The 15,617-nt window shown below is 42.2% G+C and overlaps 1 protein-coding gene across 4 annotated transcripts in view; it reads right to left on the bottom strand.

Annotated features, from left to right (window-relative positions):
• Positions 1-15,617, bottom strand: part of gabbr2 (gamma-aminobutyric acid (GABA) B receptor, 2) — a 217,689-nt gene that overhangs the window by 163,841 nt on the left and 38,231 nt on the right. The window contains exon 1 of one of the 4 annotated variants that reach the window (XM_034705474.1): positions 7,549-7,674. The exons of the other annotated variants lie outside the window; for them this stretch is intronic. Coding sequence (XP_034561365.1) covers positions 7,549-7,623 — 75 coding nt within the window. The 5' untranslated portion in view covers positions 7,624-7,674. Of the gene's footprint in view, positions 1-7,548; positions 7,675-15,617 lie in introns of those variants that run through there. 4 annotated transcript variants of the gene reach the window in all.

The following is a 15,617-nucleotide window of genomic DNA, read 5'->3' on the forward strand; positions in this document are numbered from 1 at the left end:
GCAACATATTTGAAGGACTGTTTGTACAATGAGGGACAATATCACCCCAAAACTCTGAGTCATGTTTGTTCTACAACTCTGACCTGTTGCTTTGACTCGAGAAGCCCCTGAACAACCTCACACCCCTTTTTATTTGGGCATTTTGGCTCCAAAAATAACTCTGTGTGAGCCCATGTGCTTTGGAGGCATGGTGCTTCACTTCAGCTCTGAGTTCCACCGCCACAAGTACACACATGCACTTACTGTCACCGACACATGGATTCACACACACACACCATGCACTCTGGGATTCATCAACCAGCGCATATTTAACCAGGCTGAGGGCCATGCCAACAGTGTCCACAAACAATCATCAATCACCAGGAGCCACAAGCACACCACACACATGGGCACACTCACCATGCAACCAGGTGGTCGCCTCTTGTCTTACAATAGCTAATTTCCGGGCCAAATAAACACTCCAGCTGAAGGCATTGATGGTGAGTGCTTGTCGTTTCTAATGAATGGCTTAATGACCAGCCTGTATTGAGGTAACTAGAAAGACATGGGAGCAACAAGAGGGAGTCTCAGTCTTGTCCTGCAGGATGACTGTAAAGATGGAATGTGACAGCCTGAGCAGTTTGACAATACCGACTGGTTTGAGAAGCTGACGTACAACACTGTGTTGCCATAGCTACAGAGAAAAGGAGAGAGAGATTGAGAGAGAGAAGTGGATGGAGAGAGGAGGGAGAGATGGGGGCTAGACTGCAAAGGGAAATTAATTTGTGTACAAGGCCATGTCGCAAGGAAAATAGCATTTTCCCTTAAATGGGGACAAAGGGAGTTAGTCTGGTGTAAGTGTGGATAGAAGTGAACGTGTGCATGTGCATGTGTACGTTTGTGCGTGTGTGATTGCGTGTGTGTGTGTGTGTGTGTGTGTGTGTGTGTGTGTGTGTGTGTGTGTGTGTGTGTGTGTGTGTGTGTGTGTGTGGTGATGCCATCTTGGTGGATTGTGGTCAGAAGTGTTGCAGGTTATATATTCATTTCAGAGGCTTTTCAATAAAGCAGACTGAAAGGCTTTAAATAAGACTCAGGGTACACACACTAATGCAAAGTAAGGAAAGAAACAAAGGGGAAAAGAAGGAACGCATTCAAAAGAACTGGATGTGCCAGTGTGTCACGTGTGTGTTCCTTACACATTGACACCAGCAGGCAGTAAAGAACATGCCAAAGAGCACACTTTGCATACATCTCTCTGACACACATACAGAGAGTAAAAAGGAAGATTTTTTTTTCTCTTTTCTGTGGCATGACGAGTCGTCTGAATTCCACGGCTCTCTAAGTAGGTCATGCAGCCTTTTCAGAGTTCCACTCCTCCCCACGCTGCATCAAAAATGCATAAATCCCTGCACATTCTCCCTGCTAGCAGCTTCCCAGGCCCGCTAAAGCACATCTTTAGTGATTCTAATCCCATCAAAGGTGGTTCTGCTGGTATGTAAACACAACATGAGATAAAAATGCCTTCTCAGGCTCTTGCATTCATGACTGCTCCTTCTGATTTTTTTTTTTTTTTTTTTAAGCAATTGTTCATGAGGTTATGATGCTGGAATCCACTTAGAAAATAAGTGGGGGCGAGTTGTATTGCTTTAAACACACAGAGGCAGTGTTTGGCTTAAGTTTGGCTATAATAGAAGAGAGTTTAATATTGTTCCCACCAGAAAAGCGAGGGTGGCGATTCTATCTGCGAAGAAGCACTTCAGTGTTTGATGAGTTGAATGGGAGAGGGACAAAGTGAACACAGGTGAGATAAGTTCTGACATGCCTCCGGACAATGGAGGAAGAAGCAGGAGGCGATACCTTTGCACAACGACTAATGTTCATAGGCATTTTATAAGCACGTTGGTGTGCTTATCTTTACACTCTTTGCAAACTTCAAGTGAAATGCCATCACTATCTTGTGTGGAATAATTAAATCAATGTCATTAAATCTACATCAGAAAATGACTTGTTTCCTTTGTAAATGCACTTTTTATTTATGAGAGACATTAAAACACAGACGTTTTATCTGTGCTTAGGCAGATAACCGCTGTGTTTCATGTCAACCCCAAGTCCTCTCTCACTCTCTCTTCCACTCTCTCTTTCACTCGGGGTATTGAGTTCTTTCATGGATGAATAATTGAGTGGATCACAATAATAGTCTTCCTCTGTTACATTCCAATCTCTGACCACTGAGCCACCCATGGGACCACAAGTGACAGTCATCACCAGTGACTCTTTGCGACTGCATCACCTATCATCATGCTTTGTGTGTGTGTGTGTGTGTGTGTGTGTGTGTGTGTGTGTGTGTGTGTGTGTGTGTGTGTGTGTGTGTGTGCAGATTCTATGAGTGTGTGTGTGCCTGAATAATTTAAAAGTGAACTAAGTACCCATTCTAAATTACATGTAAGGAAACCACATGAAGGAAAGAAGCTCTGAATGCAAGGTTGAAAAAGCATTACATAATGTTGATAAGTTTATCCCGCCTAATTATAACTCTTTTAAATGCCTCTCACAACTCCTCTACCATCTGAAATGTTAGAATCTTACCCCAAAAGCAATTCTAAATTCCTCCTGCTTCATTATTCCTTACAGGATGAATCTTGTTGATTTATTTCTTGTCACCTTTTTGCCCGGCCTGAGTCCTTAGATTAAAACTCAGTATATCAATTACACTGCCATGCTGAGGGTTAACATCCACAAACTAGTTTAGCTCAGATACATGCATCCAGGAAGAATGCATATTAAAGCAAAAGACTTTAACTTCATCCTGTATCCTCTCAAAGATGCACTCTTTTAATATAAAGCAGAAACTATCAATATCTAAAAAAGCTGTGAGTAGAAACAATCACTATGCCCCTGTCAGAAGTATCGAGAAAGTTACAGTGAAGTCGAAAACTTTGTTTTGCTGCAATCCCCAGGAAGGTAAAGCTGTCAGGATGTCAACATTTAATATTAATGAAGAGCACAAATGCTGTCAATAAGAATAGACAATAAGAGTCTCGCCTCAACGACAGCCCTAAAGTCAGTATTGAACCCCTCCTCATAAATAAGTTAAGCAGCATTAGCCATCTTCACTTTCTCAACTCTGAGTCTGCAGGGCCATAAGAAAGGGGAAGAAAGGGTACTGGAGTGTGTGTGTATATGTGTATGTGTGTGTATGTGTATGTAGCAGGTAGAAGAGGAGAGGGAAACATGTATTATTCTGTCATGTGTCACTGAAAGTCAGCACATATATACGGCTCCCAATGGCAAAGTATGGCCTCTGTGTAAAAAGTCACAACACACCACAGTCCACAGCACAGACACTGATCCTGATGTACAAAATAATTACCAGAGACTGGTAACACCACCAGTTTTGGTACCAGAGCACAAAACTTTCACTCTCAAGCACAATGTCCCTAATTCTCCACTTTTGCTTGTGCTCCCATAATACACTTTGACTGAGTACTGACACAATATTACAGTCAAGGGACAAATCGAACACAAACTTCAGTTCTCCAAGTCTTCATGTTCAGCTTGGCATTAGCATATGGTTTAAGTGTGACACTAAACTATGGTAGCAATGGCCTCGAATGGCCAGGACTCGGTCCAGCTCAAGTAATACTTATCAGAACTCGTGACCCGATTTGGACTCAAGAACTGACTGCATTCAGTCTCAGACTTATTTGTTCAGTATGATGCTCTAATTATTCATATAGTTTCAAGAAGGGATGGCATGTGTTTTCACTTGCATGTGTGTTTATGTGCCGTCCTGGTCCCAACAGTTCCTGCCAAGGTGTTGGTGTGCTTTCAAAGACTCAACAGAAAACACTAGCAAGAGCGGTGAAACATGTTAGATTTCTATAACAATTGAGTAGAAGAAAGGGACTAATTCAAACATAGACATCTGCCCAGGATGCACCAAGAAATGTCAATGAGATGCTTAAGTTACTTTGACTGTTGATAGTGTTACTGTTACCGTACTAGCTTCTAACGTTAGCTAGCAGAAAGCAGTAACGTTAGCTTCCACAGTGATTCAACCACTTGGTCAGAGATTTTTGTTTGGTTAAAATTGGATGCATCTATCGTGAGTTTACAGCATCTTCAGCATTTAAACACATCAGAGACACAGGATGTTTGCCTAGCAACATCACCAATGTTTGCATACCTACCTGGATGCTACTTCTTGCTAAAAATAAGTTTTCTTTGAAAGACATATATTTTATACTCAAAAGTGTGAATCAAAACTATTAAGATCAAAAACTGCATATGACATCTGTATTGGAAACGAAAATATAGAATTAGTATTTACTCAAAATTACTACATTATGTGATACCTTGATACGAATCATTCACAAAGCAATGACAGGAAACCCCATGGTTTGCCATCACTATAATTACACCCCCAAGATCACACAGAGAGTAGAGATGCCTTGAAGTGGTATCAACCAGATTACAAGAGTAACTGAGAACATGCACAGGTACTTTGTTAAAAAAAAAAAAAAAAAATACACAGAAAGGTAAAATGTGTATTTCTATACTTTCACACAACTTTCCTGAGACATTGCCACAGACCAGTCTAATGTCTTAAGAAGCCAGACCACAGTGAGGGTGAATCAGAACTTATTTCTATCTCAAGACCAAACCATAGAGATGGAGTGTAATGTAGAGGTTGTTTTGGCCTGCAGGAGGGAGGGATACAAGTCTTCTTCACTTTGAATCTCCCAAACTTTTACAGCATGGGCAACTGAGCTTAATGATTGTTGTTGCGTTGCGGTGAGGACAGCCTAGCAGGCAAGATATTCTTTCCCTTTCTCCATCTTACCTTCTCTCTCGACTCAAAAATGCCCAATGGCTTGGTTTCTTCCCAAGCAAACCAACAACCTTCACACGCAACGTGTCATACAAAAGCCTAAGAAGCAACATTGAAATAACTACAGCTGCAGGGCCTGAACACAGTGCTCTGCTGCCCTTTGTGCTTCCTACCTTTGACTGTGTGTCTTATTTTGTGTACAAGTGTGTATTTTGAACCCTCTACTGTTTACTCAAGTGAGAAAATCCGGAAATCCTCAACAGCAACTGCCCAAGGGTTTGCTCCTAATTGCCCCCCACCACAAGTAGGCCAAAGCAGTTCATCGTAAATTGACAAAACAAAAGACAAACACAAAGAAGAAGAGCATCACCGCAGGCCAACGGTTTCCTATATCTCCATTTAATCCTCAGAAGACTTCAGAGCTACTATTTAAAGATGTGTTTAAAAGCCTCAGGCAACTGTAATGAGCCTTAGCGACATGCCATAGAAGAAGGGAGTGTATGGAGGAGATAAACAAGAATAACCATTATGAGACGAAAAATAATGAACAAAAATAAATAAAAGGTGAGGAGAAGAGGAAAGAAGATAAGAAGGAAATCAAGGCTAGAGAGAAAATGTGGGCGCTTCTGCTTACCTGCCCACCTGATTGCCTGCATGTGTGTGTATGCGTGCCTCCACTGTGTGTCTGTTCCCCTCTCCAGCAGGCAGTAATGAATAAAATAACAGCAGAGGAAGATGAACCACTTCCTATGTGAACTCATCAGGCAGACATTGGCATGCACCAGTGCCTCCAAGATGGCGGAATCTGTGCCCCACCCACCCACCTCCTGCCCATCCTGCCTTATGAACAGTGTCTGCTACAACTGGGAGTGGAAAAGAAGAGTGTAGGTTAGGAATAAGGTAAAATATGTTATTGAGTGTGGGTTACTTTGTAGGACTATTTTGTAATCTTCAGTTAGTTAGATAGTGTGATGTATAAGATTGGCCTCTAAGTCATAAATTCTTGCAGGATCGCTGTATCGGATGTTATCGTTGTGGATCATGTAGCAGGTATTTTTTAAGAACTTACCCCATGATTCCCATCCCAGTTTTCAAGCATAAAGGATGTCCATGTGACCTAGCTGTGAGGCTAAAATCGGGAGCTTAACTGTTAGCTTTCACCAACAGGAAACATTGTGGGAATCAAATCTGCACTGCCAAGGAGAAGAGTCTTATAAATGTTTCACAAAAGAGATATTCTCAGATGTTTTCATGTGTAAAACGCTCCTGATTCTAACAAGGTGGTGATCTGATCGGATATGAATCTTATCCAACACTTAAACATGTTTTGTGTCTGAAAGCAGCTTGAAAAGGCGGATCAAACCAAACAAAACCGACAGACTCTGAGGCAATTTCAGGCAGCCACACCGCTGAGCATCATAGGAAATAACTGGCAGTCAGGTATGATGATAAACGCAGTGCACTGTGATGGAGCCAAAGGAGTGTGACTCTGGAGCTTTTTCCTTTCATGTGTTTGATGTGTCTCCTGGAGGATGGCAGAGCCCCCTGGGGGAGCAGGTCGGGGCAGAAGGCCTTTGATGAGGCACCTCTGCCGGCTGTGATCGCAGAAAACTGCTCCCCTCTCATTCACCTGCCCCCGGAGATGATGCTGGAACTCTGATGGTGGAATAAATCTGTTGAATAATACAGGGATTCAGGACTATTGTATCGAAGCCCCAGCTGAGTGTGTTGAAGGAATTTTACAAGATTTCACGGCAGCATGTCAGCACATTTATTTGAGATTCGACAAATGCTGATGAATTAAATCTACTTACTTTTGCTGGCATAGGCGCAGTGCAATAACTGGGGATCTCCTGTTTTAACTTTTTACTAATCTTAAATTAAATTTACCCATGAAAGCTTTACTAAACTACGATCAAACATAAGGATCCTTTGCAAAATTAAAATGTTGGGAAAGTATTAAAATCTTGTAAACGACTCAAGCTCCAATCGAGGCACATGGCTGCCACACACACACACAGGCGGAGGAATTATTTAAAATGTGCTCCCCGTCAAGGAAGACAGTGCGAGGGCAGAATGAAGGGACGAAAATAATGCAAGAATGGCAGAGGGAAGAAGGTAAAGTTCAGGAATGACAAATGAAGAGTGCATAAAAAAGGCAGACACAAATTGTGGAAGGAAGCGTGACAGATAGAAAAGGGATGAGCGCGTGTGAATGGGAGGGAGAGAAGGAGCGGAGAGTGAGAAAACGAGCAAGGGAGGAGGTAGAAAAAAGTTCCATCACTGTTGCGATGATGTGGGTGGGAGGCAGCGCGTGGGCAGATTCATGAGAGAGAAGAATGCGAGAGAGGGAACTGGCTCATGACTCTCTCTTTCTCTTTCTCTGTCTCTCTCTCTCTCTCTCTCTCTCTCTCTCTCTCTCTCTCTCTCTCTCTCTCTCTCTCTCTCTCTCTCTCTCTCTCTCTCACACACACACATCAGCTCATCCAAGGAGGTGACACAGAATGAGCAGGAGACCGTTCTCTTTTCATGTCTCCGCGTTCCCACACAAGGAACCGCAAACCGCTGCAATATAACAAGGGATGAAGTCATTATGGGGAACAAGAGAAACTGTGCCTGTTTTCGTGTGTGTGTGTGTGTGTGTGTGTGCGTGTGTGTGTGTGTGTGTGAGAGTCAATTGCTTTCACAAAACCAAACTTCATGTCAATCACAGAGACAGATCCCGCCCTTTTACTTACAGTCTGTTTCATCATTGGTGGGAATGATGAGATGCAAAGCTGGACTGGAAGAGCACTGATGAGATTGTGCATCATAAACACACATCAGCTCATTCACCTTCTATACACACACACACACACACACACACACACACACACACACACACACACACACACACACTCTCACACACACACTCTCACACACACACACACACACACACACACACACACACACACACACCATTTGATGTTTCTGCATGTCTCTACTGGTAGCCACGGAAATGAGTTTTTCACTCACATCCTGCTCGGTCAGCCGGCAGCATGTTGCCATGGCAACAGGAAACCTGTTGAGAGGGTTAACTGCCTCACTGGTGTTCAGGGGAGAAAAAAGGTTGTTCCATGTGACGGTATTTACAGATGTGAACAGATCCACGGCCAAAAATGTGGGCGGGTGTTTGTGCATGTGTTAGGTGTGTGTACTGATGTTGTCGTGTTCCTGATTGAGAGTGCATGCGTGCGTGTGTTTGAGTGTCAGAGAGCAGCAGTTGACAGGAGGTAGACGGGGATGAGGGAGAATGAATGAGAGAAAATAACTGACTGCTATTGTCTCCATGGTTGCATGGAAAAGTTCAATGTATTTTTAAACAAAACCAATTCATCCTAAATCTGTGCTGAATGTGTCTCACACACACACTCCCACTGAGCTTTCAGCAAACTACCAACTGCTCTTAGGCAGTGCAATTAGATGCATGACAGTCATTATGCAGCTCTTTCAACGTACACATTCTAACAGTCATCATATGTGCACACATGGACACACATTGATCAATGTGTGCATGTAAATGATACTGAATACCACTGAGTGCAACACTGTGTTTGTTAACCTCCGTCAGTACTTCCCTTTTTGAAACAGTGTGATGTCATTCTCTGTAAAGAGAGATCACAGAGGTTCTGTAGGTCGACTGAACACCTGTGTGCACGTCTGTCTCGAAACAGATATAAAAGAAAAAGTCAAGTCAATACAGAATTTTCACGTGTTGCACCACAAAGGATGTACCTATGCATATTTCATGGAACTCAATGAAAAGCTCTCCCTGACACTGCTGTAACACAGTTGGTCTTAAAATGCGCCCCTTCAAGACAAAGATGCAGCCCATGAAGATTAGGTGTAAGGCCTTAAACATGATTACAGTTATTCTCCTTTCTATATCATGCTTTGTTTTTTAGCAGTTCAGGGCAGCAGGTCCAACAAATAAAATATAGTGCTGCAATTGTGATTCCTGTATGGTTGTTTGTTCTAGTTGCAGGGCAAAGTGCTGGAAAATGCTGACAATGTAGTTTGTTGCTGAGAAATATAATATTAGACACACACAGAGAGGTTTACTGGTCTTCAGGGGTAACAACAAGTACTTATTTAGGAGACATTCTACAAGATCATGTTAAAAACAGTTTTAGACAAACAATTTTGGTTGTTTTTCTGTTTCCCTGTTTGCATGTTAAGTTGTATACTTTTTGTATACGTTCCCTTATCTCTAGTTGTTTTACTTCCACATAGGCATGCATAGTGACAGCTGTCTAATTATTCATATGTAACCTCACTTCATTACAGCTATTTTTTTAGGTTGTCCATGTGATCCCTTGTAAAATGTCCCCAAATGAAAAGTAGGCTTGTAACAGCCCAACATCTAAAACACTATGCCGGAAAAAGCTTTATTTTAACACTGCATATTACATTCAAATTCAATTTTCAACAACAGTTCAGACATGAATTTTAGCCAATGCGTTATTTTGACAGCAAGATGGCACTGCCTCTGTTATTTTGCATCGCAGTATAAACTAAGATGAATAAATTCATAGTCTGGGAATTCGTGCGTAAGTGCTTAAATGCTGCCTGTTTGCTATGTTAATATGATTCAGTTCATTAGCGTCAGACAATCAGAATGCTGAACATTGACTGCTAACACAGAGCGCACACAAGCTCTATTTCTGGTTCACTGAGTATTCATGTTTCTCAGCATCCTTCGATGTTCTATAGCATCACCGAGGCTGGTCTCAGTGAAGAGCAGAGTCTGCCTCGGGCTCTTCTGTACAGCGTATCTGACCCAAACAGGCACACAAAGCACTGACACTGGAAGAGGCTTTCTGATATGGTGTATAGCTGATCTGAATGATAGAGCTGATGAGCTTGGGAAAGGAATGATGATGTGTGGTTAGACACAGGGATCCATGGCTATCACAATAGAAAGAAGACCATATAGCAGAAATGATGTAAAATGAGCTTATGTTGATCCAGAGCTGAAAGGGATGTCATCAAAAATGGCTGCTGCACACTCAAACCTGATAAGTGAGTCAAACGTGACTACTGCACAGAAGGTCTGAGAACCTTCTCTCAGGGGAACTACAGGAAGATGCATGAGTCATTGCCCTGCACAATCTAAGCACAGACAGAGACGAAGAAAAGGATCGATAATCTTCTCTGTTCTAAATCATTCAAATACAAATTAAAAATGAGTGAAGGCCGGTGTGTTTGTTGGGGGGGTTGCTTCAAATAGCTGATTGGTGATCCACAGGATAAGCTCTTAGAGTTGGGCATGCATGTGAATGACATATTAAATGTAAAATGCAATTATACTGCGGGTCTTTTATTGTCTTTGATTTCTAATGATCTTTTCCTTTGCATGGTAATGTAAGTGCCAGACTATACTATGTCTGAAGCATGCAGTTCATGATCCACTTTACGCCCTGAACCAACAGAATAAGTGCTCCTATGGTTCTTAGTAGACAATATGCCAAAAAGAAGAGCAACATCCCAACATCTGGTGTATAATATTGCAGAGACAGACTGCAGACATTAAGTTATAGCACAGATAGATGTGTTATGGCCGCTACTCCAGATGTTTCTTGTGAAGATGACTGACTGTTGATGGATAAAAATGTACACAGTAAAAGAAAAATAATGCTGTTGTCTCCAGATAAATGAAACAGAGTTCATGACGGACTCTTTTGTCTTTCAAAAACTGCAGGATGCACAGCAGAGAAAAGAATATTCACAGTGGACGACAGTAGAAAACAGACTGTGTGATCTGCCCCCAATTTAATCCTGAACTCTTTTTTCACACAAGGACAGAGATAGAGCTCTGACAGTGATGTGTCCTGACGTCCCCTAAAATGTAACCTGCTCACATCTGTGCGTATTGGTTCATGCGTCTATGTGTGTGTATGTGTGTGTGGTTTATTCATGTGGTGGTGAATCACTGAGCTCAGGGGGTCCCTGGTTCCTCTCACCAGGCTGACTCCCACTGATCTTTGCCTGCCCTCTCTCTCAATCACTCACTTCCTGCTGCCCTTTCTCTCTCTTTCTCTCTCTCTTTCTCTCTCTCTGCTTCCAAGGAATAACGCACCCATTTCTACAAAACCTAGACTGGTTCCAATACAGATACCATTAAAAAGATCTGTCTCCAGTCCTCCTCAATTGAGTATTTCAATCAATGCATCTCTTTAATACTACTGGTTTCAGGTCAGTTATTGTGTGACAGCAGCACACAGCAAGAGTCTGCTTATACTCTGAATCTGAATGCAGTGTAATTATGACTGTTTTGTTTATATCCATGTAAAGCACTTTGAATTGTTCTCTGTATGAACGGTGCTTCATAAATAAACTTGCCTTGCCTAACCATACAAAATGTTCGCCATTACTGTTTTCCACTGCTAACACTAATGGCTACACACTGTGCCTTTAAGTTTATTTTTTTTGTCAAAATATAATCTTGTACCTTCCGGTGTCAGGAAGGAAAAAATGTATCAGGACATTTTTAAAACAACCATAAAAATGAAAATTCCAAGTACACATCAAGACATTTCACACTATAGCCTCAAATTGTGACCAGGAAAAGAAAAGAGTATACACAGAGATGGACATTTGATACTGCAAAACTAAGTTCATGTGGTAATGACTGCTGGAATAACAACACTAATGACTGGCATGTCTCCTCGATGTCAGCGAAACCGATAAATCTGAACAGAAACTATTCCAGCTCTACTTTGGCCCCTCTTTCAAGCAGACTTGTTGTGGCTTCATCACAGCCCACTGACGGCTCCATTCCGACGCTGCTGTTGAAACAGGATGTTTTATCAGGCAGGGCCAGTGGGGACTTGTACTGTCTGCCCTCTGATCTGTGTTGCAATCAGCTGGGCCAAGCTGCTGGACTAATGGGCATCTGGGCAGATATTAGAGTGTTGTGCTCCACAGTTTCCTGCTAACTTAATGAGAAAACTACGGTGGCCCTGAAGTGCAAATCACAACGGCAAATCAGAAAACACAACAGCAAAACAGAAAACACGATGGCAAAACAGAAAACACAACGGCAAATCAAAAAACACAACGGCAAATCAGAAAACACAACGGCACCAGAAGAAGTAGGTACACTCAGTCCAATCAGCGACGAGTCATGTCCCCGGAGGGTACCTTCTTCTTCCAGTTTGGTTAATGCCGTTGTGTTTTTTGATTTGCCGTTGTGTTTTTTGATTTGCCGGTGTGTTTTTGATTTGCCGTTGTGTTTTCTGTTTTGTCGTTGTGTTTTCTGTTTTGCCGTTGTTTTTTCTGATTTGCTGTAGTGTTTTCTGATATGCAATTGTGATTTGCACTTCAGGGCCACCGTAGAAAACACTAGTTCTCCCCGTACTCTGCATGACAGAAAAGACAGGGAGACAAAAATGACAACTCTTGGAGGGGGAGAGAGGAATGGAGAGAGAAAAGGTGTGAAGTATGGAGACTGAAAGGGCAAATTAGGGTGAATATGGAAGAACCATAACTAAGATGAGGAGATGACTGATCAACCAACAACAAGAAGATAACAAAGCCTATTTACTCATTTATTCAAACTCAGCCACTCTCTTCCCCTAAACTATACTCTGACAAGCTCAACCCCATCCTGAGATCTCTCTCTGTCCTATCCTCTTTCAACTTGGTTGGATCGGCCTGATAAATAAACCAGAGCTGTGACTTGAAGCCCATGAGAGGGCCATGCATTACTGCCATAAAATGTTAAATGCCCTGAAAAAGCAGGCCTGGACCATCAAAGCAGCAGCAGTAGCAGCAGCACTTGAAGGAGAGGAAGAGAGAGGAGGGAGAGCTGGCTGCATTTGCTCTTCCTCTTCTCGGCACAAGTGTCAGCTGCACTCCCCATCTTTTTAGCTACTGGTGTGGAACGGGGGCCTGCTTGTTTGAGGTTAGAGCAGGGTGGTAAAATAAGAGGGAGGGAGAAGACCACTATGGAGCCTCTGGCTGGGTTCAGGTGTGCTTTTGATCCCTCAAACTCTGCCACTGAATTTATTTTAATTTTAATTTTTGGCTTTATTTTGTCCTATTTTTGCATTGGCTTTGAGATACTGACTGATTTAATAAAACTAGGGACTTTGGAGTTTCAGACATAAACGTTTAGTCAACTAAAAGGTTAAATGCAGTCATCCTCGCTAGTAGGTACTAGGATAACAACCTGATCAAAGTAATTATTAATAATTGTATTAATGTCGGCCTGAAGTTATGATGTTGTGTCTGAGCTATTGCACAACCAATTACAATTTGCCAGGGCCGTAGCTCTGCCTAATGGCTCCAGCCATAATACAATAATGTTTACTACCAGGATGTAAACAAGCACAGGAACATATCATAGCATAGCATGTTTTGATTAAAAAAAGAAACTTGTATGGAGGCTGTGTCTGGTTAAAATGGCATATGACCACTGCACTAAAGCAATGTGTAACCAGCACAGGTGTATGGACGTTAACCTGCAAGGAGAACCGAAGGCTGGTGGTGCTAGCTCTTCCATTTTTAGGCAAACCAATTTGACATTGTTTACCCCACACAGGTAGTCTTAATGGTGCCACAAACTGGTTTCTGAAGGGGAGTTTTAAAGCCTTTTGATGGTGGTCGCCATATTAGGAATGCTAACACAACCTAGCTTTCAATCAACCAAGCAAGAGGCAAAGAGGCAGAGTTGAGGCGGGCCTTTAGCCTTTCCACTAACTGCTGCATGGTGCCCATCTGCCAGTCAAGTCAGCCATACCCCTAATAATGCAAAACATGTAACCTCAATATCTTGAAAACTAATGAGTTATACCAGGCTGCAAGCATGTTTTGCTCTATGGACAGGCTTTTACAATGGATGTACTGTACATATGGCTTCCACGGCTTTCGCAGCTAGCCTCAAGTGGTCACTGTAGGAGCTGCTGACTTTTTTAAGCACTTCTGCATTGGCCTCATTTCTCAAGACTGGAGGTTGCCACTTGGTTTATCTACAGACTCTGTGATCCAGTGTTTAGACTTTTTTTGTGTGTGCCTTTCTTACCATTAGACTAGTCAATTTGTCTTTCATTACTTGTGTTTAAACTAAGCGGTAACCTCCGGCCGCGAGAATTTAAGACAATGCGGAAGTGTTAAAAACTGCAGTTTCTTGAGTGTCCGCTTGAGGCTAGCTCCGGAAATACCAGAAACCACATACACAAATAAAATAGAGCATATTTACAGCAGAAATAAACATGTTTACAGCCTGGTACAAAAAAGCAAGTGTAGTCTGGATAGCTCATTTCTTGATCGGCACACACTGAATGGGGGGTGAATTTTTTTCATAATACGGCAATTTCAAAGATATTGAGATTACAAGTTTTCCATAACGAGAGGCACAGTTGACTTGATTGTCAGGATGGAACACTAGCTGTTGGTGAGGAGGCTGAAAGCCCGCCTCTTTACCTCACACTAGCTCAACAGCAGTTACATTGAGTTTAGCATTTCCAACATTTCCCATATAGTCTATGGTTTTAACGACTAGGAAACTAGTCGCTTTGGAACTTCCTCCTTGAGTACAGCAGGAGAAATCTGTCTTCCCCACACATGTGCACAGCAAGACAACATAAGCTAACCAATATATACAACAACACCACATGAAGCAAGTTTATGATCACATGCACACACATACATATACACACTTAAGTATGGATCCCAGCTCATTAAAGTTTTCCTCTCTGTTAGCCCTGCAGGTTTAAAACACTTCATATTAGTCTTGCTTCAAACCGCCATGCAGGAGGGTTAGGAGAGTAAACTACAGAGTTCCATTATTCATGCTTTCATACATGCTACAAATTGCATAACTAGCAACAGGGAATGTAAAGCAAAAGCCCAATCAGTACGTTACAGGATATGCATAAGGTCTGAGTGTGAGTGTGAACAGATGTGTGTGTTGAATGAACATTCAAGTGTGCCTATTACAGTATCAAGGTTAAAGCAGAGCGAATTAAGAGGTGACGTTAAGAGTTGAGGGTGAAACTGAAGTGATGCTTTATCTGCATCGTTCACTGCACGCGAGCGCTGCTAGCCAGGCTGAAGAATGAGCTTTGAATCAGGGCTATAAATACACTGAACCACTCCTGTACTTATGGCAGTGTGAGCCATATGAATAGGCTTGACCAGGCAAGACAAATAGGGCTGTCAAATGAGGAGGGGGGAAGATCCTTGGCTGCATGTTCTTCAGGCTGCAGATTCCAGCAGAGGAGGACCCAGGGAATATCCTTTCATGCTGCATTTGTGTAAAGAAAGTCCCTCCGATACTCTGTGAAAAATGTAGTCGTTCATCACTCTGTGTGTATCTGAAAGCCTGGAAGAGGTGCATGAACTTTAACCCACCTTCAGCTTTTCAGCCTATGAGGGATGAATAATGAAGAATTGTTGTTGTAATCAAAGACCCTCGACTGAGATCAGATTGCAAAACGGAAGTCCATCACAGAGGGGGCCAAAGAAAGAAAGGGCTCAAGGATAAATCTCTGGCTTCTCTACCTGGTTGAAAACAGATATTCATGTATCTGTCATAAAATAGGTTGTGATATTAGTTTCTTAGAAATGGAACAAAAAAATGACAGGGGACATCATCTACTTCTGAATTTAAATTAGAAAAACAGTAGTTATTGACACCGGGGTAACGAATATAACACATGCCATGAGGTTGCCCCCTAAAAGTCAACATAGTGTCAGTCAAGAAGAAACAATCGCATCACAATCCTGTCAGTTGAATTGTCATCTCTTCTTTTTTACAGCGGTG

This window comes from Notolabrus celidotus, chromosome 16 (assembly GCF_009762535.1).
Source record: "Notolabrus celidotus isolate fNotCel1 chromosome 16, fNotCel1.pri, whole genome shotgun sequence".
Taxonomy (NCBI): Eukaryota; Metazoa; Chordata; class Actinopteri; order Labriformes; family Labridae; genus Notolabrus; species Notolabrus celidotus.